The following is a 25,000-nucleotide window of genomic DNA, read 5'->3' on the forward strand; positions in this document are numbered from 1 at the left end:
ACTGAAAACTGCTGTTCACAAATGCTCTCCATCCAACCTCACTGAGCTCGAGCTGTTTTGCAAGGAGGAATGGGAAAAAAATTTTAGTCTCTCGATGTGCAAAACTGATAGAGACATACCCCAAGCGACTTACAGCTGTAATCGCAGCAAAAGGTGGCGCTACAAAGTATTAACTTAAGGGGGCTGAATAATTTTGCACGCCCAATTTTTCAGTTTTTGATTTGTTAAAAAAGTTTGAAATATCCAATAAATGTAGTTCCACTTCATGATTGTGTCCCACTTGTTGTTGATTCTTCACAAAAATATACAGTTTTATATCTTTATGTTTGAAGCCTGAAATGTGGCAAAAGGTCGCAAAGTTCAAGGGGGCCGAATACTTTCGCAAGGCACTGTATATATATATATATATATATATATATATATATATATATATATATATATATATATATATATATATATTTACATTTTATTTATACAGATTATTCTCATTGAGATAACTTCTCTTTTCCAAGAGAGACCTGGTCCAATAGCAGCAGGGGGAAACAACTTACATACACTAACAACATGAAACAAAAAATATAAACAAACATAACAGTACAACAATTACATATTATATTAACACAAACATCTTGACTAAAAACAGCCGGCCTAAAAACAATTACACTCTTCTATGATATATACATCGATCAAGTGTTTAAACTCCACCAACGAAACTAGATCATCACATTTTAAAACGTTCAGGGGAGAATTCCAGGACCACGGAGCTAAGGAACAAACTATTTCTACCATGACCTGTTCTAATTTTTGGTACTGCTAGAAGCAAATCAGAATGAGACCGTAATTTATATTTATTTACCAACCGGACTATAAAAAGAACAGAGATAAATTGGCATTTTACCCAATATGGCCTTATAAATCAGTGTCTACCAGTGTTTAAGCCTACGCAATGTCAATGACGACCAGCCAACAGCGCTGTGGAGATCACAATGATGTGTTAGACGTTTCTGATTTGTAATGAACCTGAGGGCTGCATGAAATACTGAATCAAGTGCTCTCAGGGTAGTGACTGAGGCCTGCATATATATAATCACTAAAATCTAAAACCGACAGTAATGTACAACATACCAGCTCCTTCCTGGTCTCCAGAGAAAAACAAGCCTTATGCCGGTAATAAAAACATATTCTCAGCTTGAGCTTCCTGATCAAGTTCTCTACATGCACAGTGAAGCTCAGCTTGTCATCAACCCACACACCCAAATATTTGAACACTTTAACTTGCTCTATAGTATGTCCAGCCAATGTAGCAATGACATGATTTGTAACATGCCTGGCATTTGAAAATACCATGCATTTAGTTTAACCTGAATTTAGAACCAGCTTTAAAATCATACAGATTCTGTTGTGATGTTAAATGCTCTTTGGGCATTTTCAAAAGCTAAAGATAAACTACTACCACTTGAATAAAGAACATCTGCATAAAAATGAACATCCGCTGTTGTTTTAATAAGATCCCCAATGTTGTCGATATACAAAATGAACAACTTAAGAGACAACAAGGACATTATATTTTCCTATAGTCGCTCAATTTATCAGTCCAATTTTTGACAAGTGTAAAGGGGAAACCGTTAAACATGAAATAAAATCGTATTAGATCATTGATTTCGTCAAAGAAACCTATCCTCCTTGCCAACCAGTGCCTTATTCGACCTTGTTGCTTATCCTATCAGACAAGTTAGCAGCGGAGGCAGGTTATAACGGTGTCCCTATTCTGTAACCCTCTGTCTTAAGTGTAGACTAATACATCTCCTTTAAAAGGAGTGTTCTAGGGTGCGCAATTAAATGTGTGGGGAGGAGTGTACAAAAGAAGACTTCGGGAGAATTGGAACATTAGAACGTTAGATTCTAATCACTCAGAGGTCAAGGGTCAGAAGCGGGTTTATGAACCTTCCCAAAGGCTCACCTTTTCCAGGTCAGCACAGCTGCCGAAGTCCTGCTCTGACAGGTAGCTGATGAGGCTCTGTCCCTCCAGCGGCTTCCGGAACATGCAGTCTGGAACACTGCTGTACTGGGAGCCGTCTGTGTAGACCACACGCAGCGAGAGAGACACACACACACACACACACAAAGAGAGAGTCACACACACACACAAAGAGAGAGTCACACACACACACAAAGAGAGAGTCACACACACACACACAAAGAGAGAGTCACACACACACACACAAAGAGAGAGTCACACACACACACACAAAGAGAGAGTCACACACACACACACAAAGAGAGAGTCACACACACACACACAAAGAGAGAGTCACACACACACACACACACACAAAGAGAGAGTCACACACACACACAAAGAGAGAGTCACACACACACACACACACACACACAAAGAGAGAGTCACACACACACACACACACACAAAGAGAGTCACACACACACACACACACACACACAAAGAGAGAGTCACACACACACACACACAAAGAGAGAGTCACACACACACACACACAAAGAGAGAGTCACACACACACACACACACACACAAAGAGAGAGTCACACACACACACACACAAAGAGAGAGTCACACACACACACACACAAAGAGAGAGTCACACACACACACACACAAAGAGAGAGTCACACACACACACACACAAAGAGAGAGTCACACACACACACAAAGAGAGAGTCACACACACACACACACAAAGAGTCACACACACACAAAGAGAGAGTCACACACACACAAAGAGAGAGTCACACACACACACACAAAGAGTCACACACACACACACAAAGAGTCACACACACAAAGAGTCACACACACAAAGAGTCACACACACAAAGAGTCACACACACACACACACAAAGAGAGAGTCACACACACACACAAAGCACTCTGTTTAAACTTGAAGGTGTATGAGACTCCCCCTTGCCTTGTTCCACATGTTGTTGTGTTACAGCCTGAATCACCCCGATACACATAATACCCCATAATGACAAAGTCAAAACAGGTTCTTTTTAAATATGCAAATATATTGAAAATAAAATACAGAAATCTTTCATTTAGATAAGAATTCACACCTGAGTTAATACTTTGTAGAAAACACCTTTGGCAGCAATTACAGCTGTGGGTCTTTCTGGGTAAGTCTCTAAGAGCTTTCCACACCCTTATTACACAATATTCTTTTAATTCTTCAAGCTCGATCAAGTTGGTTGTTGATCATTGCTAGGCAGCCATATGCGAGTTTTGTCATAGATTTTCATGCCGATTTAAGTCTAAACTGAAACTCGGCCACTCAGGATCATTCAATGTCATCTTGGTAATCAACAGTGTATATTTGACCATTTGTTTTAGCTTATTGTCCTGCTGAAAGGGTCATTTGTCTCCCAGTGTGTTGGACAGCAGACAACCAGGTTTACCTCTATTCCGTTTATTTTCATTCAACAAAAAAATAACTCCCTTACTCGTCCTTGACAAGTGTAACTGGTATGAAATGGCTAGCTAGTTAGCGGGACGCGCTAGTAGCGTTTCAAATCGGTGACGTCACTCGCTCTGGGAACTTTAAGTAGTATCCCTTGCTCTGCAAGGGCAACGATGCTTCAAGGGTGACCTGTTGTCGATGTGTTCAGGGGTCCTTGGTTCAAGCCCAGGAGAGGGACGGAAGCAGAACTGTTACACAAGCAAAACTGTTACACAAGCATACCCATAACATGATGCAGCCACCACCATGTTTGAAAATATAAAGTGGTACACAGTGATGTGTTGTGTTTGCCCCAAACATAACTTTGTATTCACGACACAAAAGGTAATTTCTTTGCCACATTTTTTACAGTTTAACTTGAGTACCTTATTGCAAACAGGATGGATGTTTTTTAATATTTTTATTCTGTACCAGCTTCCTTCTTTTCACACTGTCATTTAGGTTAGTATTGTGGAGTAACTACAATGTTTTAAAGTCAACATTAGCCTCATGGTGAAATCCCTGAATGGTTTCCTTCCTCTCCAGCAACTAAGCTACAGTTGCCGGAGAGGAAGGAAACCGTTCAGGAACCTTTCAGGGAAGGATGCCTTTATCTCTGTAGTGACTGGGTGTATTGATACACCATTCAAAGTGTAATTAATAACCTCACCATGCCCAAAGCGATATTCAATGTGTGTTTTTGTTTGTTTTTTGAACAATTACGTGCCCTCCTTTGCGAGGCATTGGAAAACCTCCCTGGTCTTTACTGTTGAATCTGTGTTTGAAATTCACCGCTCGACTGAGGGACCTTACAGATATTTGTATGTGTAGGGTACAGAGATGAGGTAGTCATTCAAAAATCATGTTAAACACTATTATTGCACACAGAGTGAGTCCATGCAACTTATTATGTGACTTGTTAAGACTCATTTTTACTCCTGAATTTATTTAGGCTTGCCATAACAAAGGGGTTGAATACTAATTGACTCAGCTTTAAATTGTAAATTAATTAGTAAAAATGCTATTGTGTGTAGGCCAGTGACACAAAATCTCAATTGATTCATTTTAAATTCAGGCTGTAACACAACTGGAAAAAGTCAATGGGTGTGAATACTTTCTGAAGGCACTGTAGGTAACAGGAACAAGACATTTGTGGAGGTAGGCCTTGAAATACAGCCACAGGTACACCTCCAATTTATGTCAATTAGCCTAACAGAAGCTTCTAAACCATGACATAATTTTCTGGCATTTTCCAAGCTGTTTAAAGGCAGAGTTAACTTAGTGTATGTAAACTTCTGACCCTCTGGAATTGTGATACAGTGAATTATAAGTGAAATAATATATCTGTAAACAATTGTTGGAGAAATGACTTGTGTCATTGTCATGACTTGTGTCACAAAGTAGATGTCCTAACCGACATGCCAAAACTATAGTTTGTTAACAAGAAATTTGTGGAGTGGTTGAAAAACGAGTTTGAATGACTTTTAGTGTATGTAAACTTCTGACTTCAACTGCAGGTAGTTTTAGTGTTAGGACCAGTCTACTCACTACACAGCTAGGTAGTTCTAATGTTCGAACCAGTCTACTCACTAGACTCCATATAGAGGGAACTGGGTGTACTGCCATCACTGCTGCCAAGGGAGAAAGGGCTGTAGTCCTCCAAACGACAGTCCTCCGCAACCAATGATTCTGACACAGAACACACAGCTGACGTTAGATTGACCACAGAACGAACATTAGATTAGTGTCTTGTCATCAAGTGCCAACAAATAGCCTGTTTTTCCTGACTGGTTCTGTATTCAACATGTTAAATGTAGCTAACAGACTGGTAACTGATCGATTGTGTCAGTAAATAGGGATTTCAACTTTTACCTTCCCTTTTGAGACATGCTCAATTAAGACACCCACAAATGATATATTGAAAAGTAAATGTATGAATAATAACTTCAATGTTTTGTTATCAGCTAGGTAAATGACATCACAGGGTAATAATCTATCAAATATCAAGTCTTAAACATTGACGTGCATGTGGTGTACTCTCTGCAAATCCAGAGCAAATATTGTAATGATACAATTTTGTACAATGATTCTGGCCAAATTCTTAACTAATAAATGTCAAGTTAAACTGGCCACATAAAGCATTAACAGAGAAAAGGAAACAATTGATAGTAAAATTATGATGCATTCAATGAATTACCAAAAAAAAAAACATCAAAACATCACAATGTAATAAAAGTAAGGTGCACCAACCAACACAATGAAAACACAAAGCTGTTTTGGCCTAGCGTCTTGATCTTAGTTTGACCAAAACAACAACCAAAACAGCAACTGCACAAATGAAGAACCAGAGGCAAGGCCAGATGAGAGGGGAAGAAGGACAAATAGCATGCGGAGGGGCAGGGAGAGAGGAAGAGGAAGTGATGGAGCGCAGAAGAACTGCACTGCCAACCTGCTACGGGATCCTCTATTATAACGCTGACTTTCCTGTGGCCCCCTCCTTCACGCAGACAAGGAAGAGAGACAGGGAGAGAGCGAGAAAGAGAGAGAGAGAAAGAGAGAGAAAAGATTACCAAAAAGCAGAGAGAGAGAGAAAAGATTACCACAAAGCAGAGAAAGAGAGAGAGAGAAAGAAAAGATTACAACAAAGCAGAGAGAGAGAAAAGATTACCACAAAGCAGAGAGAGAGAGAGAAAAGATTACCACAAATCAGAGAGAGAGAGAGAGAAAGAGAGAGAGAGAAAGAGAGAGAAAAGATTACAACAAAGCAGAGAGAGAGAGAGAAAAGATTACCACAAAGCAGAGAGAACGAGAGAAAGAGAGAGAACGAGAGAAAACGAGAGAGCACAAGAGCAGGAGAGAGAGAAGAGAGATGCTCATCTCTTGGCAGTAGTACCTGTAGATAAAACAACATCTTCAGTAATAAAATGATCACCGACCTCAACCCAAAGTTTCTTGGAGCATTCAGTCAGCCCCCCCCTGACGGCCCTATCAGATCACAATCTACTTGAATGGAGCACTAATCAACCGTGAGGCATCGAAGACGAGCAAACTGCATACTATTAAAGACATGTTATAGATGGAAGGAAGGAACAGCATAACAGAAAACATCTCATTGTGATTGAAGAATCCATTGAATCAAATCACTTCTGGGTAATTTAGAACACACTAAACAAACACGGAGAGGTATTTATCCAAAATGGAGGTGTATGGGATAAACCACTTCTCCAATCTTTTCAGCCATATAACAAGCAGTCAAAACATATACCTGATAATCTACTAAATGATCAGCTATTAAAGACTACCAGAACCCACTGGATTCTCCAATTACATTGGATGAGCTACAGGACCAAATACAAACCCTCCAAAAGGCCTGTGGTGTTATAATAATAATAATTATTGTTATTGTTGTTATTGTTGTTGTTGTTAGTATTATTATTATTATTATTATAATAATAATACCACTTTTATTTCAACAAGGATCACAGTCTGAGACCAAGGGCTCTTTTACAGCTGGGGCCTGCGTATACATGTTTACACATACAGTTTAGGTACAATGATTAAAAAACTACACAAGACGAACAAAACCATCACAGATAACACAAGAAAAATACTGCAAAAAATACTGCAACAGATTACATTTACACATTTAGGTTATTCCACTAACGGGTTATTCCCACTAACAGGTTATTCCCCCTAACAGGTTATTCCCACTAACAGGTTATTCCCACTAACGGGTTATTCTACTAACAGGTTATTCCCCTAACAGGTTATTCCCCTAACAGCACAATAACCTGCATTACCCAAAACAGTTACAAGCAATACAAAAATAAAAATCCTCCAATAAATGTTTAAAATGAGCGACAAGAGTGTCAAGTTTACGTTTAGTCTGCAGGCTTATTCCATAGGCAAGGAGTGTAACAGGAAAAGGCAGCCATACCCAACTCTAATGGCTCTGACTGGATGCTGTCGACTCTTAACAGCCTGACTTCTATCCTTAAGATAGTCGTGAAACCAAACGACAGGCTTCCAATCCCAGTCCAATCCCAGTCCTCCAATCCCAGTCCTATCCCAGTCCTCCAATCCCAGTCCTATCCCAGTCCTCCAATCCCAGTCCTATCCCAGTCCTCCAATCCCAGTCCTATCCCAGTCCTCCAATCCCAGTCCTATCCCAGTCCTCCAATCCCAGTCCTATCCCAGTCCTCCAATCCCAGTCCTATCCCAGTCCTCCAATCCCAGTCCTATCCCAGTCCTCCAATCCCAGTCCTATCGACGACAGCTTACCCAAAAGTATCGCATGGTCCACAGTGTCAAAAGCTTTAGATAAACCTATGAACAAGGCGGCACAGTACTTTCTATTATCTAGGGCGTTAGTAATATAATTTACAACACGTACAGTGGCCGTAATAGTACTGTGTTTAGGTCTAAAGCCAGATTGATTACTAGAAAGAATACTGTTAACAGTTAAAGAAGATTGTAGTTGCCTATTCACCAGTGACACTAGAAGTTTAGCCAAACAGGAGAGCTTAGAGATGGGCCGGTAATTATCCAACTCACTACCATCACCTCCCTTGAGGAGTGGTATAACAAAAGGGGTTTTCCAAGATTTAGGAATCTAATCTATGACTAATGTTTGATTAAAGATATGGGTTACTACACCAACAATGTTGATGGTATACTAAACTAAATGATAAAATATACAGAACACAAATTCAAAATTGGCTATACTTAAACCCTTCAACATTACCCTCAGCTCTGGAATCTTCCCTAATATAATTTGGAACCAAGTCCTGATCACCACAAATCCACAAAAGTAGACTCAAATTTGACCAATAAGTACCGTGTAATATGCACCAGCAGCAATCAAGAAAAAAATCCTCTGCAGTATCATCAACAGCAGACTCAACAGCAGTATCATCAACAGCAGACTCAACAGCAGTATCATCAACAGCAGACTCCACAGCAGTATCATCAACAGCAGACTCCACAGCAGTATCATCAACAGCAGACTCCACAGCAGTATCATCAACAGCAGACTCCACAGCAGTATCATCAACAGCAGACTCAACAGCAGTATCATCAACAGCAGACTCCACAGCAGTATCATCAACAGCAGACTCCACAGCAGTATCATCAACAGCAGACTCAACAGCAGTATCATCAACAGCAGACTCAACAGCAGTATCATCAACAGCAGACTCCACAGCAGTATCATCAACAGCAGACTCCACAGCAGTATCATCAACAGCAGACTCCACAGCAGTATCATCAACAGCAGACTCCACAGCAGTATCATCAACAGCAGACTCCACATTTCCTCAGCGAAAACAATGTCCCGCGCAAATGTCAAATTGGCTTCCTATCGCATACACCCTGCACACCCTTGTTGACGAACTAACAAAAAAAAGTATTCTCATGCTTTGATGATATCAAAAAAAGCTTTTGACTCAAAAGGGTCTGCTATATAAATGAATGGTGGAAAAACAAAATCAATGTACACAAAGACCAAGTGTTAAAATGTGCAATAAACACACAGATTTCTTTCCTCGGGCCGTAGAGTGAGGCAGGGATGCAGCTTGAGCCCCACCGTCTTCAACATATATATATCCATGAATTGGCAAGGGGATTAGAACAGTCTGCATCACCCGGCCTCACACTGCTAGAGTCCAAATTCAAATGTCTACTGTTTGCAGACTACCTGGTACTTCTGTCCCCAACCAAGGAGGGCCTACAGCAGCACCTAGATCTTCTGCACAGATTCAGTCAGACCTAGTAAGACAAAAATAATGATGTTCCAAAAAAGGTCCAGTAGCCAAGCCAACAAATATAATTATCTAGACACCATTGCCCTAGAGCACACAAAGAAGGACACCTACCTCTGCCTAAACATTAGCACCAAAAGGAAACGTCCACAAGGCTGTGAAGGACCTGAGAGACAAGACAAGGGCCTTCTATGCCATCAAAAGGAAACGGACCCCACAGAGCCCCAGGACAGAAACACATTTTAGACCCAACCAAAGCAAAAAAGATAATTATTTCCCATGTTTCAAGTAATTAACAAAAAAAAAAAAACAGAGCAAACTAGAATGCTATTTGGCCCTAAACAGAGAGTACACAGCAGCAGAATACCTGACCACTGTGACAGAATACCTGACCACTGTGACAGAATACCTGACCACTGTGACTGACCCAAACTTAAGAACATCTTTGACTGCGTACAGAGCTCTGCTATTGAGAGACCGCCATAGCCGGTCTTCTGTTGAGAGCCAGGTCTGCCTATGTGCACACTGCCCACAAAATGAGGTGGAAACTGAGCGGCACTTCCTAACCTTCTGCCATATGTATGAGTACAGAGACACATATTTCCCACAGATCACACAGACCCAAAGAATTTGAAAACAAATCCAACATTGATAAACTCCCATATCTGTTAGGTGAAATACCGCAGAGTGCCATCACAGCAGAAAGATGTGTGGCCAGTTGCCATGAGAAACGGGCAACCAGTGGAACACAAACAACATTGTAAATACCACCTATCAAATCAAATTTTATTTGTCACATACACATGGTTAGCAGATGTTAATGCGAGTGTAGCGAAATGCTTGTGCTTCTAGTTCCGACAATGCAGTAATAACTAATGAGTAATCTAACCTAACAATTCCCCAACTACTACCTTATAGACAGACACAAGTGTAAAGGGATAAAGAATATGTACATAAAGATATGAATGAGTGATGGTACAGAACGGCATAGGCAAGATGCAGTAGATGGTATCGAGTACTGTATATACATATGCGATGAGTAATGTAGGGTAGGTAAACATTAAGTGGCATTGTTTAAAGTGGCTAGTGATACATTTTTTACATCAGTTTCCATTATTAAAGTGAGCTGGAGTTGAGTCAGTATGTTGGCAGCTCCACTCAATGTTAGTGGTGGCTGTTTAACAGTCTGATGGCCTTGAGATAGAAGCTGTTTTGATGCACCTGTACTGACCTCGCCTTCTGGATGATAGAGGGGTGAACAGGCAGTGACTCGGGTGGTTGTTGTCCTTGATGATCTTTATGGCCTTCCTGTAACATCGGGTGGTGTAAGTGTCCTCGAGGGTAGGTAGTTTGCCCCCAGTGATACGTTGTGCAGACCTCACTACCCTCTGGAGAGCCTTACGGTTGTGGGCGGAGCAGTTGCCGTACCAGGCGGTGATACAGTCCGACAGGATGCTCTCGATTGTGCATCTGTAGAAGTTTGAGAGTGCTTTTGGTGACAAGTCAAATTTCTTCAGCCTCCTGAGGTTGAAGAGGTGCTGCTGCGCCTTCTTTACAACACTGTCTGTGTGGGTGGACCAATTCAGTGTCTGTAATGTGTACGCCGAGGAACTTAAAACTTACTACCCTCTCCACTACTGTCCCGTCGATGTGGATAGGTGCTCCCTCTGCTGTTTCCTGAAGTCCACAATCATCTCCTTTGTTTTGTTGACGTTGAGTGTGAGGTTATATTCCTGACACCACACTCCGAGGGCCCTCACCTCCTCCCTGTGGGCCGTCTCGTCGTTGTTGGTAATCAAGCCTGCCACTGTGGTGTCGTCCGCAAACTTGATGATTGAGTTGGAGGCGTGCATGGCCATGCAGTCGTGGGTGAACAGGGAGTACAGGAGAGAGCTCAGAACGCACCCTTGTGGGGCCCCAGTGTTGAGGATCAGCGGGGTGGAGATGTTGTTACCTACCCTCACCACCTGGGGGCGGCCCGTCAGGAAGTCCAGTACCCAGATGCACAGGGTGGGGTCGAGACCCAGGGTTTCGAGCTTGATGACGAGTTTGGAGGGTACTATGGAATTAAATGCTGAGCTGTAGTCGATGAACAGCATTCTCACATAGGTATTCCTCTTGTCCAGATGGGTTAGGGCAGTGTGGTTGCGATTGCGTCGTCTGTGGACCTATTGGGGCGGTAAGCAAATTGGAGTGGGTCTAGGGTGTCAGGTAGGGTGGAGGTGATATGGTCCTTGACTAGTCTCTCAAAGCACTTCATGATGACAGAAGTGAGTGCTACGAGGCGGTAGTCGTTTAGCTCAGTTACCTTAGCTTTCTTGGGAACAGGAACAATGGTGGCCCTTTTGAAGCATGTAGGAACAACAGACTGGGATAAGGTTTGATTGAATATGTCCGTAAACACACCAGCCAGCTGGTCTGCGCATGCTCTGAGGATGCGGCTGGGGATGCCGTCTGGGCCTGCAGCCTTGCGTGGGTTAACACGTTTAAATGTTTTACTCACGTCAGCTGCAGTGAAGGAGAGTCCGCAGGTTTTGGTAGTGGGCCGTGTCAGTGGCACTGTATTGTCCTCAAAGCGAGCAAAGAAGTTATTTAGTCTGTCTGGAAGCAAGACATCCTGGTCCAAGACGGGGCTGGTTTTCTTTTTGTAATCCGTGATTGACTGTAGACCCTGCCACATACCTCTTGTGTCTGAGCCGTTGAATTGTGACTACTTTGTCTCTATACTGACGCTTAGCTTATTTGATTGCCTTGCGGAGGGAATAGCTACACTGTTTGTATTCGGTCATGTTTCCGGTCACCTTGCCCTGGTTGAGCATCAAACTGAGCATCAGAGAGACAGGTAGTTTTAGAAGCAGTGGCACTGTGGTAACTGAGCATCAGAGAGACAGGTAGTTTTAGAAGCAGTGGCACTGTGGTAACTGAGCATCAGAGAGACAGGGAGTTTTAGAAGCAGTGGCACTGTGGTAACTGAGCATCAGAGAGACAGGGAGTTTTAGAAGCAGTGGCACTGTGGTAACTGAGCATCAGAGAGACAGGTAGTTTTAGAAGCAGTGGCACTGTGGTAACTGAGCATCAGAGAGACAGGTAGTTTTAGAAGCAGTGGCACTGTGGTAACTGAGCATCAGAGAGACAGGTAGTTTTAGAAGCAGTGGCACTGTGGTAACTGAGCATCAGAGAGACAGGTAGTTTTAGTAGCAGTGGCACTGTGGTAACTGAGCATCAGAGAGACAGGTAGTTTTAGTAGCAGTGGCACTGTGGTAACTGAGCATCAGAGAGACAGGTAGTTTTAGAAGCAGTGGCACTGTGGTAACTGAGCATCAGAGAAACAGGTAGTTTTAGAAGCAGTGGCACTGTGGTAACTGAGCATCAGAGAGACAGGTAGTTTTAGAAGCAGTGGCACTGTGGTAACTGAGCATCAGAGAGACAGGTAGTTTTAGTAGCAGTGGCACTGTGGTAACTGAGCATCAGAGAGACAGGTAGTTTTAGAAGCAGTGGCACTGTGGTAACTGAGCATCAGAGAGACAGGTAGTTTTAGAAGCAGTGGCACTGTGTTAACTGAGCATCAGAGAGACAGGTAGTTTTAGTAGCAGTGTCACTGTGGTAACTGAGCATCAGAGAGACAGGTAGTTTTAGTAGCAGTGGCACTGTGGTAACTGAGCATCAGAGAGACAGGTAGTTTTAGTAGCAGTGGCACTGTGGTAACTGAGCATCAGAGAGACAATAAATGTGCAGGATGTGATTAACACCTCCTAGGCATGCAGACCCTCTCTCTGCAGCATAGCCATACTCTTACACAAACACTGGTCTTACACACATTCAGCTGCTGCAATGCAAGCACATCGGAATGACTTTTTTTGACATTTCAATTCACACCAAAACAACATAAAAAAGACACTTACAGGCTTGCTCTCACACTCAGAAAACATACCCTAGCCTCTCACCTGCTGCACACACACACACACACTCACCATGTCTATGTTTGCTGTTGATCCCCGTGTCGGACATTGAGCGGACGTGCCCTCTGCTGCCCCCCCGACCCGGCTCCCTCTGACCCTCTGAAAAGGATGACCTTCGAGGTGTGGGAGGTGGGACCGAAGCCAAGGAGCTCCTTCCAGGGGACTGGACCTGAATCTCACCATCCGATTTGCCGCCGCAAGGATCGCCACCGGGGGTGGAGCTTTGGGAGTCGCAGCGATTGCTACGATGCCCCAGGTTACCGATAGCCAGATACTCGGGGCCGTCGTCGTAGTCGCCCTCGCCAGAGTCTAGGGCGTCGGAGTGGGCAGGGCATGGGGAGGCGGGCTCTGTCAGGGCGATGGAGGGGATCACCACTGAGGGACCGGGAGGGGGGCTCGTGCCCCTTTCGCCATCTCCCTCGGACCCCCCCACACACCCCCAGGGGGCTCCCGAGGCCCTAGCTGCAGGAGTGGAGTCTAGAAGGGAAACAAGAACAGTATGGGCTAAATCAGACTTAGAAATATAACTCTATATTTAGTGCCTTCGGAAAGTATTCAGACCCCTTGACTTTTTCCAGTTTGTTAGGTTAAAGCCTTATTTCTAAAATGTATTAAATCCCCCCCCCCCTCTTCAACCAACACACTATAAATGACAAAGCAAAAAACTTCTTTTTTTTTGCACATTTATAAAAAATAAAATAAACTGAAATCTCACAAGTATTCAGGCCCTTAACTCAGTACTTTGTTGAAGCACCTTTTCTACCCATTATATCCTGGAGTATTCTTGGATGACACTACAAGCTTGGCACACCTGTATTTGGGGAGTTTCTCCCATTGTTCTCCACATATCCTCTCAAGCTCTGTCAGGTTGGTTGGGGAGCGTGTAGGTTTACCACCCAGAGTGACTCGATGTGGTCCAGAGTGACTCAATGTCTAGTCTAACCTCCAAACTGTTGCTCCAATATAGTCTCCCCCTCTCCTCCACTGTCCCCTTCTCACCATCCCCCTCTCTCTCACCATCTCTCTCGCCCCCTCTCTCTCGCCCCCCTCTCTCTCACCATCCCTCTCCCCCTCTCACTATTCCCCTACCCCCTATTTCTTCCCCTCTCATTACCCCTCTCCCTCCCTCCCTCATTATCCCTCTCCCTCCCACCCTCATTATCTCCCTCTCCCACCCTCATTATCCCTCTCCCACCCTCATTATCCCTCTCCCACCCTCATTATCCCTCTCCCACCCTCATTATCCCTCTCCCACCCTCATTATCCCTCTCCCACCCTCATTATCCCTCTCCCACCCTCATTATCCCTCTCCCTATGTCCCTTCACTCCTCCCTCACCTGAGTTGCTCTCTGAGATGTCCCCTGTGTTATCCTCACTCCCTCACCTGAGTTGCTCTCCGAGATGGCCCCTGGGTTATTACTGTTGGGCGTGAGTCCTCCATCTCGGTGGGGGAGGGAGCACTGGGAGGTGGTGAGCCTGTGGTTGAGCTCCCCTCTGGGGGGACCCTGACCTTCCCCGGCCCTCCAGCCGCCCCCCGGCAGAACACCCAGACTCTGACTCTTCAACAGGCCCTCCATGTACGGAGAGCACATTAGAGTGGACAGCTGAGAGAGGAAGAGAGAGGGGGTGGATTAGAGGAGAGAGAGGTACTATAAGATATGAATACAGGCACAGAAAATGAAGTATAGGGGAAAGAAAATTCAAGTAAAAACAGGGAGAGAAAAAAGGAAATCATTTCAGATTGGCAAAGCTGAGAGGTAATGGAAAAGACATAAGGAATGAGAGGTAGAGAGATCAGCCACTGAAGAGCATATCAGGGATAGGAGCCTGAGACACCAACATACACACAGAGAGACAGGGAGAGAGAGGCAGGCGGGGGGAGAGAGAGGCAGGCGGGGGGAGAGAGAGGCAGGCGGGGGGAGAGAGAGATCAGCCACTGAAGAGCATATCAGGGATAGGAGCCTGAGACACCAACATACACACAGAGACAGGGGAGAGAGAATGATTGGTGTGTCTGCTCAACTCTCTCTATATCTGCGCGCGCGTGTGTGTGTGTGTGTCACCTTAACTGTGTTGACAAGGGCAAGCAGACGGGGGTTGTTTTGCTCCACGGCCTCCAGACACTGGAACATGGCCGTCACATGGGGCTCACTCAGCAGAAAGGCCTCCACTGGGAGAGAGAGAGACAGAGAGACAGGCAGGCGGGGAGAGAGAGGCAGGCGGGGAGAGAGAGGGGCAGGCGGGGAGAGAGAGGGGCAGGCGGGGAGAGAGAGGGGCAGGCGGGGAGAGAGAGGGGCAGGCGGGGAGAGAGAGGGGCAGGCGGGGAGAGAGAGGGGCAGGCGGGGAGAGAGAGGGGCAGGCGGGGAGAGAGAGAGGCAGACGGGGAGAGAAAGGCATGGGGAGAGAGAGGCATGGGGAGAGAGAGGAGAGAAAAGGGAGAAAGTCAAGATAAGATAGGGGCAGGGTAGAAATCAATAATACACTCAGTCAATCAACATCCAAGACCCAGAAGATTGATTACATCATTCTTTCATCAAATTTCTATTTGCAAATGGTATTGGTTTGGCTCAACCTCACACCCACCCAACCTCACACCCACCCACCAGGCAGATTTTTGTTGGGTTCAAATGCCAAATCTGTTTTTTCTCCCACTCTTACCGTTGTAGTACTTGCTCGTGTGTCCCTGGTGTTTGAGCAGGGGTCGGAGCTGGGCTGACAGCAGGTGGACCTGTAGGCTGTGCAGCAGCCAGCGCTCGGCCTTGTAACCCTCCCCAACAGTCTTCAGCCCACTGCTCAGCACAGGCTCCAGCTTACTAAACTACAGGGCCAGAGAGGGGAAGGAGAGAGGTGATGGTAGAGGGAGAGAGCGAGAGGGGAAGGAGAGAGGTGATGGTAGAGGGAGAGAGCGAAAGGGGAAGGAGAGAGGTGATGGTAGAGGGAGAGAGCGAGAGGGGAAGGAGAGAGATGATGGTAGAGGGAGAGAGCGAGAGGGGAAGGAGAGAGATGATGGAAGAGGGAGAGAGCGAGAGGGGAAGGAGAGAGGTGATGGTAGAGGGAGAGAGCGAGAGGGGAAGGAGAGAGATGATGGTAGAGGGAGAGAGCGAGAGGGGAAGGAGAGAGGTGATGGTAGAGGGAGAGAGCGAGAAAATAGGAGTATATAGGAGAGAGAGAGGGGAAGTGATGGAATAGAAAAACAAAGAGGGAGAATAGATGAGAGGATGAAGGAGAGAAATCAAGAGAGACAGAGAGAAAAACACTTGAATCAGTTATTTAACCCATTGCCCTTTACGGTTGTGAGGTCTGGGGCAACCAAGAATTCACACAATGGGACAAACACCTAAATTGAGAACGCAGAGCAGAATTAGGTCGATATGCGCTAATTATCAAAAATCCAGAAAATACCTTTTAAATTTGACAACCATCTAAAACCTTTTAAATTTGACAACCATCTAAAAAAGGAACCGATTCCTAAACCTTCCATAATAAATCACTTCAGAGTGATGAACCTGGAGAAGAGTCCCCTAAACAAGCTGGTCCTGGGGCTCTGTTCACAAACAGACCACACAGAGCCCCAGGACAGCAACACAATTAGACCCAACCAAATCATGAGAAAACAAAAAAGTTAATTAATTACTTGACACCTTTGAAACAATTAACAAAAAAACAGAGCAAACTAGAATGCTATTTGGCCCTAAACAGAGAGTACACAGTGGCAGAATACCTGACCACTGTGACTGACCCTAAATAGAGAGTACACAGTGGCAGAATACCTGACCACTGTGACTGGCCCTAAACAGAGAGTACACCGTGGTAGAATACCTGACCACTGTGACTGACCCAAAACAGAGAGTACACCGTGGTAGAATACCTGACCACTGTGACTGGCCCTAAACAGAGAGTACACCGTGGTAGAATACCTGACCACTGTGACTGACCCTAAACAGAGAGTACACAGTGGCAGAATACCTGACCACTGTGACTGACCCTAAATAGAGAGTACACAGTGGCAGAATACCTGACCACTGTGAATGACCCAAAACAGAGAGTACACCGTGGTAGAATACCTGACCACTGTGACTGGCCCTAAACAGAGAGTACACCGTGGTAGAATACCTGACCACTGTGACTGGCCCTAAACAGAGAGTACACCGTGGTAGAATACCTGACCACTGTGACTGGCCCTAAACAGAGAGTACACCGTGGTAGAATACCTGACCACTGTGACTGACCCAAAACAGAGAGTACACCGTGGTAGAATACCTGACCACTGAGACTGACCCAAACTTAAGGAAAGCTTTGACTATGTACAGACTCAGTGAGCATAGCCTTGCTATTGAGAAAGGCCGCCGTAGGCAGACCTGGCTCTCAAGAGAAGACAGGCTATGTGCACACTGCCCAGAAAATGAGATGGAAACTGAGCTGCACTTCCTAACCTCCTGCCCAATGTATGACCATATTAGAGAGACATATTTCCCTCAGATTACACAGATTCACAAAGATTTAAAAAACAAATCCTAATTTGATAAATTCCCATATCTACTGGGTGAAATACCACAGTGTGACATCACAGCAGCAACATTTGTGACCTGTTGCCACGAGAAAAGGGCAACCAGTGAAGAACAAACACCATTGTAAATACAACCCATATTTATCTATATTCCCTTTTGTACTTTAACTATTTGCACATCATTACAACACTGTTTATAGAGACCTATGACATTTTAAATATGAGAGAGAAACTCACATCAAAGCTGTGCTCACATTACCATTATATATAAACAGGTGACCCCTCTCTCTGTGGCTGATCCCGGTCTCTCCAGCTGTTTGGTATGTAACAGTAGCCTGGTCTGAGATCTGTTTGCTATGTAACAGTAGCCTGGTCTGAGATCTGTTTGGTATGCAACAGTAGCCTGGTCTGAGATCTGTTTGGTAGTTAATTAAGAGAGCAGCCGAGGTTGACAAGGATGTTGATGAAGTATGACCCAAGTAAGAAAGTCACTATGGTCCTTCTTTTTAAACTCATTGTCAACCGTGGACCTACCAGTTCAGATTTAGCATCAAATTAGCACCAGGCCTCATAGTGGCACCCTACTCCCTATAAGATGCACTTCTTTTCACCAGGCCTCATAGTGGCACCCTATTCCCTACATGGTGCACTTCTTTCGACCAGGGGTCATAAGGTAGTGCACTAAGTAGGGAATAGGGTGCCATTTGGGATGCAGATGATGTCAGTGGTCACAACAAACTGTACTGGATCCACCATAATATACACAGGGTGAATCGTCATTGGAAGGAGATAACATGCCTGTTCTATATACGAGGCTAGGTGAGGGCTGACGGAGCGGACATACCTGTTCTACATGAGAGGCCAGGTGAGGGCTGACATACCTGTTCTACATGAGAGGCCAGGTGAGGGCTGACATACCTGTTCTACATGAGAGGCCAGGTGAGGGCTGACATACCTGTTCTACATGAGAGGCCAGGTGAGGGCTGACATACCTGTTCTACATGAGAGGCCAGGTGAGGGCTGACATACCTGTTCTACATGAGAGGCCAGGTGAGGGCTGACATACCTGTTCTACATGAGAGGCCAGGTGAGGGCTGACATACCTGTTCTACATGAGAGGCCAGGTGAGGGCTGACATACCTGTTCTACATGAGAGGCCAGGTGAGGGCTGACAGAGCGGACACGCCACACGAAGGGCCAGTAGTCTTTCTGCTTGTAGTACACCTGCAACGCAAAACCAGCCTTTTACTACAGTACAATGGCATTGGTATGAGACTAATCTTCCATAAAATAAAAAATTACTAAATAGAATCGGAGAAAAAGCAGAACAATTAGGATCTGTTCATTGTCAGCAGCTCTTTGTCACGAGAACTTTCAATCACAAATGATAATAACTAACAATCAATCAACTTTGACTAATCCCCGAGGTTCGCAAAAAACCCTGGGTTTAATAATAATTAGGTAAAGACTCAGCTTATGCAAAAGGTTAGTACAGTTTATTCACGAGAGCCGCTCTAAAGTCAAGAATGCTAACACAGTCTTTATAACACACACACACACACACACACAAGTTCAAATCTTAAGCCACGCCTTGCTCAGACAGTCAGTGTTTTTCCACTACACACACACACTGGTTCTTTAATCCGCAACATGTTTCATAATGTTCTGCCAGCCTAACAGTGTCTCCCCTCCACGGGTGGAGACAGAATGTCCTGTAAGGAACACGGTAGTACAACTCGTCTGTGGATAGCTCCTCTTATCATTTGTTTCCCACCCTGCTTACATACTTAAAAGGAACAAAAAAAGGTCCATTGTTCTAATTCTGACTAAAACTACACAACATCATCAGATCGTTTTTGTGATTCTAATAAAATATCATACAATTATATGTTTTAAGGTTGGAATATTTTAAATCATTACCTTTAAGAATATAATTCCCTGATCACTCTTTTGCACCCTGACTCAAAGAAAATGGAAGGAAGGAAAGCAGAAGCTCCATGACAATAACATGACAGAGCGTCTGGAAAACAGACAAATAACAGTGCCTTGTGTAAGCCAAGCTTTTCTCCCCCAAAAAAACTACAAAATGCCAAGAGTGGAAGAGTAGTCAGTCCCGAGGCCTGACCTGCTCGTGCTTGAGGCCGTGGCTGAGGATGTGGTCCATGTCCTTGTGTAGCCGCTGCAGACCCCCGTAGCGAGACCACACGTTGGGGTTGCTGCTGGACACCAGGCCCTCCACCGTGGTCTTCAGACTAGACAGCAGCTTCCAGTGTTCCCTCCTGGAGGGAGAGAGAGAAGTCAGGTTTGAATGAACTCGTGCTCCATCCAAAACACTCAAGAGCAGACAGTTGAGCAGAGAGATAAACGCATCAAGTGACTGACAGAGAAGAAAACCACAATCATACAATCATATACTGCCATAACAAACAAACTACAAACTACTTTTCTTAAAACTGCATTGTTGGTTAAGGGTTAAGGGTTAAGGGTTTTGTAAGTAACCACTTCACTGTAAGGGAAACACCTGTTGTATACGCATGTGCCAAATACAATTTTATTTGACTGTGCAATGACCCCAAAACAAACCATGGTGACTACAAACTACTGGCTGTGGACTGCATTTACAGTGCCTAATGAGATGCATTGTACTTTGCAAATGTATTAAAAATGAAATACAGGAATAGCTTATTTACATAAGTATTCAGACCCTTTGTTGTGAGTCGAAATTGAGCTCAGGTGCATCCTGTTTCCATTGATCATCCCTTGGGGTGTTTCTACAACTTGGAGTCCACCTGTGCTAAATTCAATCGATTAGACATGACTTGGAAAGGCACACACAGTTGACAGTGCATGTCAGAGCAAAAACCAAGCCATGAGGTCGAAGGAATTGTCCGTAGAGCTCTGAGACAGGATTGTGTGTACGCATTTCTGCAGCCTTGTTGAAGGTACCAAAGAACACAGTGGCTTCCATCGAATAGAAGTTCGGAATCACCAAAACTCTTCCAAGAGCTGGCTGCCCGGCCAAACTGAAAAATCGGGGGAGAAAGGCCTTGGTCTGGGAGGTGACCAAGAACCCCGATGGTCACTCTGACAGAGTTCCAGAGTTCCTCTGTGGAGATGGGAGAACCTTACAGAAGGACAACCATCTCTGTAGCACTCCAACAAATTAGGCCTTTGTGGTAGAGTGGCCAGATGGAAGCCACTCCTCAGTAAAAGGCACATGACAGCAGCTTGGAGTTTGCCAAAAGGCCCCTAAAGACTCTCAGACCATGAGAAAATGATTTTCTGGTCTGATGAAACCAAGATTCAACTGTTTAGCCTGAATGCTAAGTATCATGTCCGGAGGAAACCTTGCACCATCCCTATGGTGTTGCATGGTGGTGGCAGCATCATGCTGTGGTGGTGGTGTTTTTTTCAGAGTACCCCTTATATTGGTGCAACAGAAAAGCCTCCTGGTGAAGTCATTAATCCCGCAGTTAGCCTAGATGTGATTAGCAAAGAAGTGTTTCCCAATGGTTGAGAAAGTAGTAGTTGTTTTATGTTTTTACAACATAGTGACCGTGCATCTAAGACACTAGCTCTAGCCTACATAGCCAAGGTGATGTGGGCGACAATCTCCACGGCTAATCGTAAACTCTTAAAACAACAGTTGACTCCATATGAGTAAATGCACAGAGTAAAGAAAACATTAAAAACACCTGCTCTTTCCCTGACATAGATTGACCAGGTGAATCCAGGTGAAAGTGATGATCCCATAATGATGTCACTTGTTAAATCCACTTCAATAAGTGTAGATGAAAGGGAGGAGTCACAGGTTAAAGAATGATTTTTAAGTCTAGAGATGATAAGAGACATGGATTGTGGATGTGTGCCATTTCAAAGGATGAAATGGGCAAGACAATATTAAAGTGCCTCTGAACGGGATTTGGTAGTAGGTGCCAGGCGCACCGGTTTGTGTCAAGAACTGCAACGCTGCTGTGTTTTTTCACGCTCAACAGTTTCACTTTTGTATCAAGAATTGTCCACCATCAAAGGACATCCAGCCAACATGACAACTGTGGGAAGCATTGTAGTCAACATGGGCAAGGATCCTTGTGGAACGCTTTCGACACTTTGTAGAGTCTTATGCCCGGACGAATTGAGGCTGTTCTGAGGACAAAAAAAGGGGAGCAACTCAATATTAGGAAGGTGTCCCTAATGTTTGGTGTACTCAGTGTATATTGTTATTCTGAGTGAGTGAATAGAGCGGTGTTTCCGCTTGCATGGAGAAAAGCAGGAGAAACAAAAGTGAAATTGATAGCGAGATTTTTTTTAAATCGGGCAGCCGTTTTGCGAGCTCCGACTTCCCTATTTTCTATTTTGGGATTCTTGCTCCATTTATCCTTACTTTATATTCATGAAATTGAATTCACCATCATTTCATATAAACGACAAGAGCATTTGAACATCAGATCGGCATTTGCATACCCTGAACTACAGCTTCAACTCATTGCCCTGGGCCCTTTATATACTTCCAACAAGAGGAAAATGCTGGCATTACAGAGGCAGAAGAGGGAGAGATTAATGCTTAAAAGAAAACTGCCCATCTCTTCCCTCCAGTCTATATGCCAATGTACCCAGATTCCAGCTTCAACTTCAAAAGAGGGGGAGTCACTTGATAATAAAAATGGATGACCTGCAATATTCTCATGGCTTTCAGACAAGATACCCCCCCACGGCTATCCAAGTTGATGGATCCTCCATTCATAGAGCAGACAGGACAGTAGAGTCAGGGAAATCAGAGGGGGAGGGATTTGCCTCTTCCAACCCAAAGGGTGATCTCTGGGTGATCTCGATCTCCCAAGGCCGATGTGAGTAATGTTTTAAAATCAGGAAAACACTCGCTGGGGGGGGGGGTTGGCCAGACATTATTCCAGGGAGCGTTCAGAGCATCAGCATATCAGCTGGTAGGCATATTCACTGTCCACCCTCACCCATCTATTAATTTTAATTTACCTTTATTTAACCAGGCAAGTCAGTTAAGAACAAATTCTTATTTTCAATGACGGCCTAGGAACAGTGGGTTAACTGCCTGTTCAGGGGCAGAACGACAGATAAGAGGAATACCTTGAAACAGGAAAGGGCCTTTCCCAAACTGTTCCCACAAAGTTGAAAGTACAGAAAAGTTTTGATTCTTTGCATGCTGTAGCGTTAAGATTTCCCTTCACTGGAACTAAGGGGCCATGAAAACCATGAAAAATTGCCCCAGACCATTATTCCTCCGCCCCCAACTTTACAATTGGCATTATGCATTCAGGCAGGAGGCATTCTCCTGGCATCCACCAAACTCAGATTTGTCCGTCAGACTGCCAGATGGTGAAGCGTGATTCACCACTCCAGAGAAAGCGTTTTCCACTGCTCCAAATGGTGGCAGGCGTTACACCACTCCAGCCAGCGCTTGGCAATGCACATGGTGATCTTAGGCTTGTGGGCGGAAGCTCGGCCGTGGAAACCCATTTCACAAAGCTCCCGACTAACAGTTATTGTGCTGACTTTGCATCCAGAGGCAGTTTGGAACTCAGTAGTTACTATTGCAACCGAGGCCATGTGATTCTTACACGCTACGCACTTAAGCGATCCTGTTCTGTGAGCTTGTGTGGCCTACCACTTCACGGCTGAGCCACTGCTGCTTATAGACGTTTTCACTTCACAATAACTGCCCTTAGAGATGACCGGGGCAGCTCTAGCAGGGCAGAGAGACTTGAACTGACTTGTTGGAAAGGTGGCATCCTATGACAGTGCCATAATGAAAGTCAGTGAGCTCTTCAATAAGGCCATTCTACTGCCAAGGGTTGTCTATGGAGATTACATGGCTGTGTGCTTGATTTGATGGGCTGTCCACATACTATTGTATATAGTGTATGTGAGAATTAGAGGTCGACCGATTAATCGGAATGGCCGGTTAATCGATCAAATTGTGTGAAGACTATTTCTTCCTAACAAAGACAGACAACTTCGCCAAACGGGGGATGATTTAACAAAAGCGCATTTGCGAAAAAAGCACAAAGGTGAAATTGTGTCACTTCTCTTGCGTTCATTGCATGCAGAGTCAGGGTATATGCAACAGTTTGGGCCGCCTGGCTCGTTGCGAACTAATTTGACAGAATTTTACGTAACTATGACATAACGTTGAAGGCTGTACAATGTAACAGCAATATCGAAATGATAGTTTCTGGACTCGACCATATTAACGACCAAAGGCTCGTATTTCTGTGTGTTATTATGTTATAATTAAGTCTATGATTTGATATTTGATAGAGCAGTCTGACTGAGCGGTGGTAGGCAGCAGCAGGCTCGTAAGCATTCATTCAAACAGCACTTTTGTGCGTTTTGCCAGCAGCTCTTCACTGTGCTTCAAGCATTGAGCTGTTTATGACTTCAAGCCTATCAACTTCCAAGATTAGGCTGGTGTAACCGATGTGAAATGGCTAGCTAGTTAGCGGGGTGGCGTTAATAGTGTGGTAGAGAGAGAAATAGTCCTATAAATACTGTATTAACTTCAACCTAAAACATCTTACCTGGGAATATTGAAGACTCATGTTAAAAGAAACCACCGGCTTTCATATGTTCTCATGTTCTGAGCAAGGAACTGAAACGTTAGCTTTCTTACATGGCACATATTGCACTTTTACTTTCTTCTCCAACACTTTGTTTTTGCATTATTTAAACCAAATTGAACATGTTTCATTATTTATTTGAGGCTAAATTGATTTTTATTGATGTATTATATTAAGTTAAAATAAGTGTTCATTCAGTATTGTTGTAATTGTCATTATTACAAATACATTTAAAAAAAATAACACACACAACATGCACACACATTTATACTGACTCTACACACACGCATTCACATACAATCATTCATCTGATGCTACTCTGTTTGTCATATATCCTGATGCCTAGTCACCTTACCCCTATACCTATCTACCACTCCAGTATCCCTGCACATTGTTAATATGGTACTGACCCTGTATATAGTCTCCTTACCCCTATACATGGAACTGACCCTGGAGCTGACCCTGGAGCTGACCCTGTATGCAGCTTCTTGCTTTCTCATGTTCTACTTATTTCTATTTCTTGTGAGTTTATGTTCTACCTTGTTATTTTTGGTTCTATATATCGATTACTGCTTTGTTGGGTTTGGGGGTTGCAAGAAAAGGCAGTTCACTGTTTCTCATGACACGTGACATTAAAAGGAGACACAACGTCCAAGCTCATTTCCAGGACTTCCTTCTTTTTCCTCAAGTCAGCAGCAACTGTAGCTGGAAC

General features: G+C 44.2%; 1 protein-coding gene across 5 annotated transcripts in view; it reads right to left on the reverse strand.

The window, feature by feature from the left end:
• The window catches only part of LOC139417773 (run domain Beclin-1-interacting and cysteine-rich domain-containing protein-like), a 68,594-nt gene that overhangs the window by 35,205 nt on the left and 8,389 nt on the right, over positions 1 to 25,000 (reverse strand). For all 5 annotated transcript variants that reach the window (XR_011635263.1, XR_011635265.1, XR_011635253.1 and 2 more), the window contains exons 2-9: positions 19,821 to 19,974; positions 18,836 to 18,919; positions 15,847 to 16,006; positions 15,252 to 15,358; positions 14,573 to 14,792; positions 13,201 to 13,665; positions 5,061 to 5,159; positions 1,961 to 2,076 (exon numbers count right to left, since the gene is read on the reverse strand). Coding sequence is in view for 2 of the 5 variants with exons in the window: in XM_071166935.1 (XP_071023036.1) it covers positions 1,961 to 2,076; positions 5,061 to 5,159; positions 13,201 to 13,665; positions 14,573 to 14,792; positions 15,252 to 15,358; positions 15,847 to 16,006; positions 18,836 to 18,919; positions 19,821 to 19,974 (1,405 nt within the window). In the remaining 3 variants the exon portion in view is untranslated. The remainder of the gene's footprint in view (positions 1 to 1,960; positions 2,077 to 5,060; positions 5,160 to 13,200; positions 13,666 to 14,572; positions 14,793 to 15,251; positions 15,359 to 15,846; positions 16,007 to 18,835; positions 18,920 to 19,820; positions 19,975 to 25,000) is intronic.

This window comes from Oncorhynchus clarkii, chromosome 1 (assembly GCF_045791955.1).
Source record: "Oncorhynchus clarkii lewisi isolate Uvic-CL-2024 chromosome 1, UVic_Ocla_1.0, whole genome shotgun sequence".
In the NCBI taxonomy this organism is placed as follows: domain Eukaryota; kingdom Metazoa; phylum Chordata; class Actinopteri; order Salmoniformes; family Salmonidae; genus Oncorhynchus; species Oncorhynchus clarkii.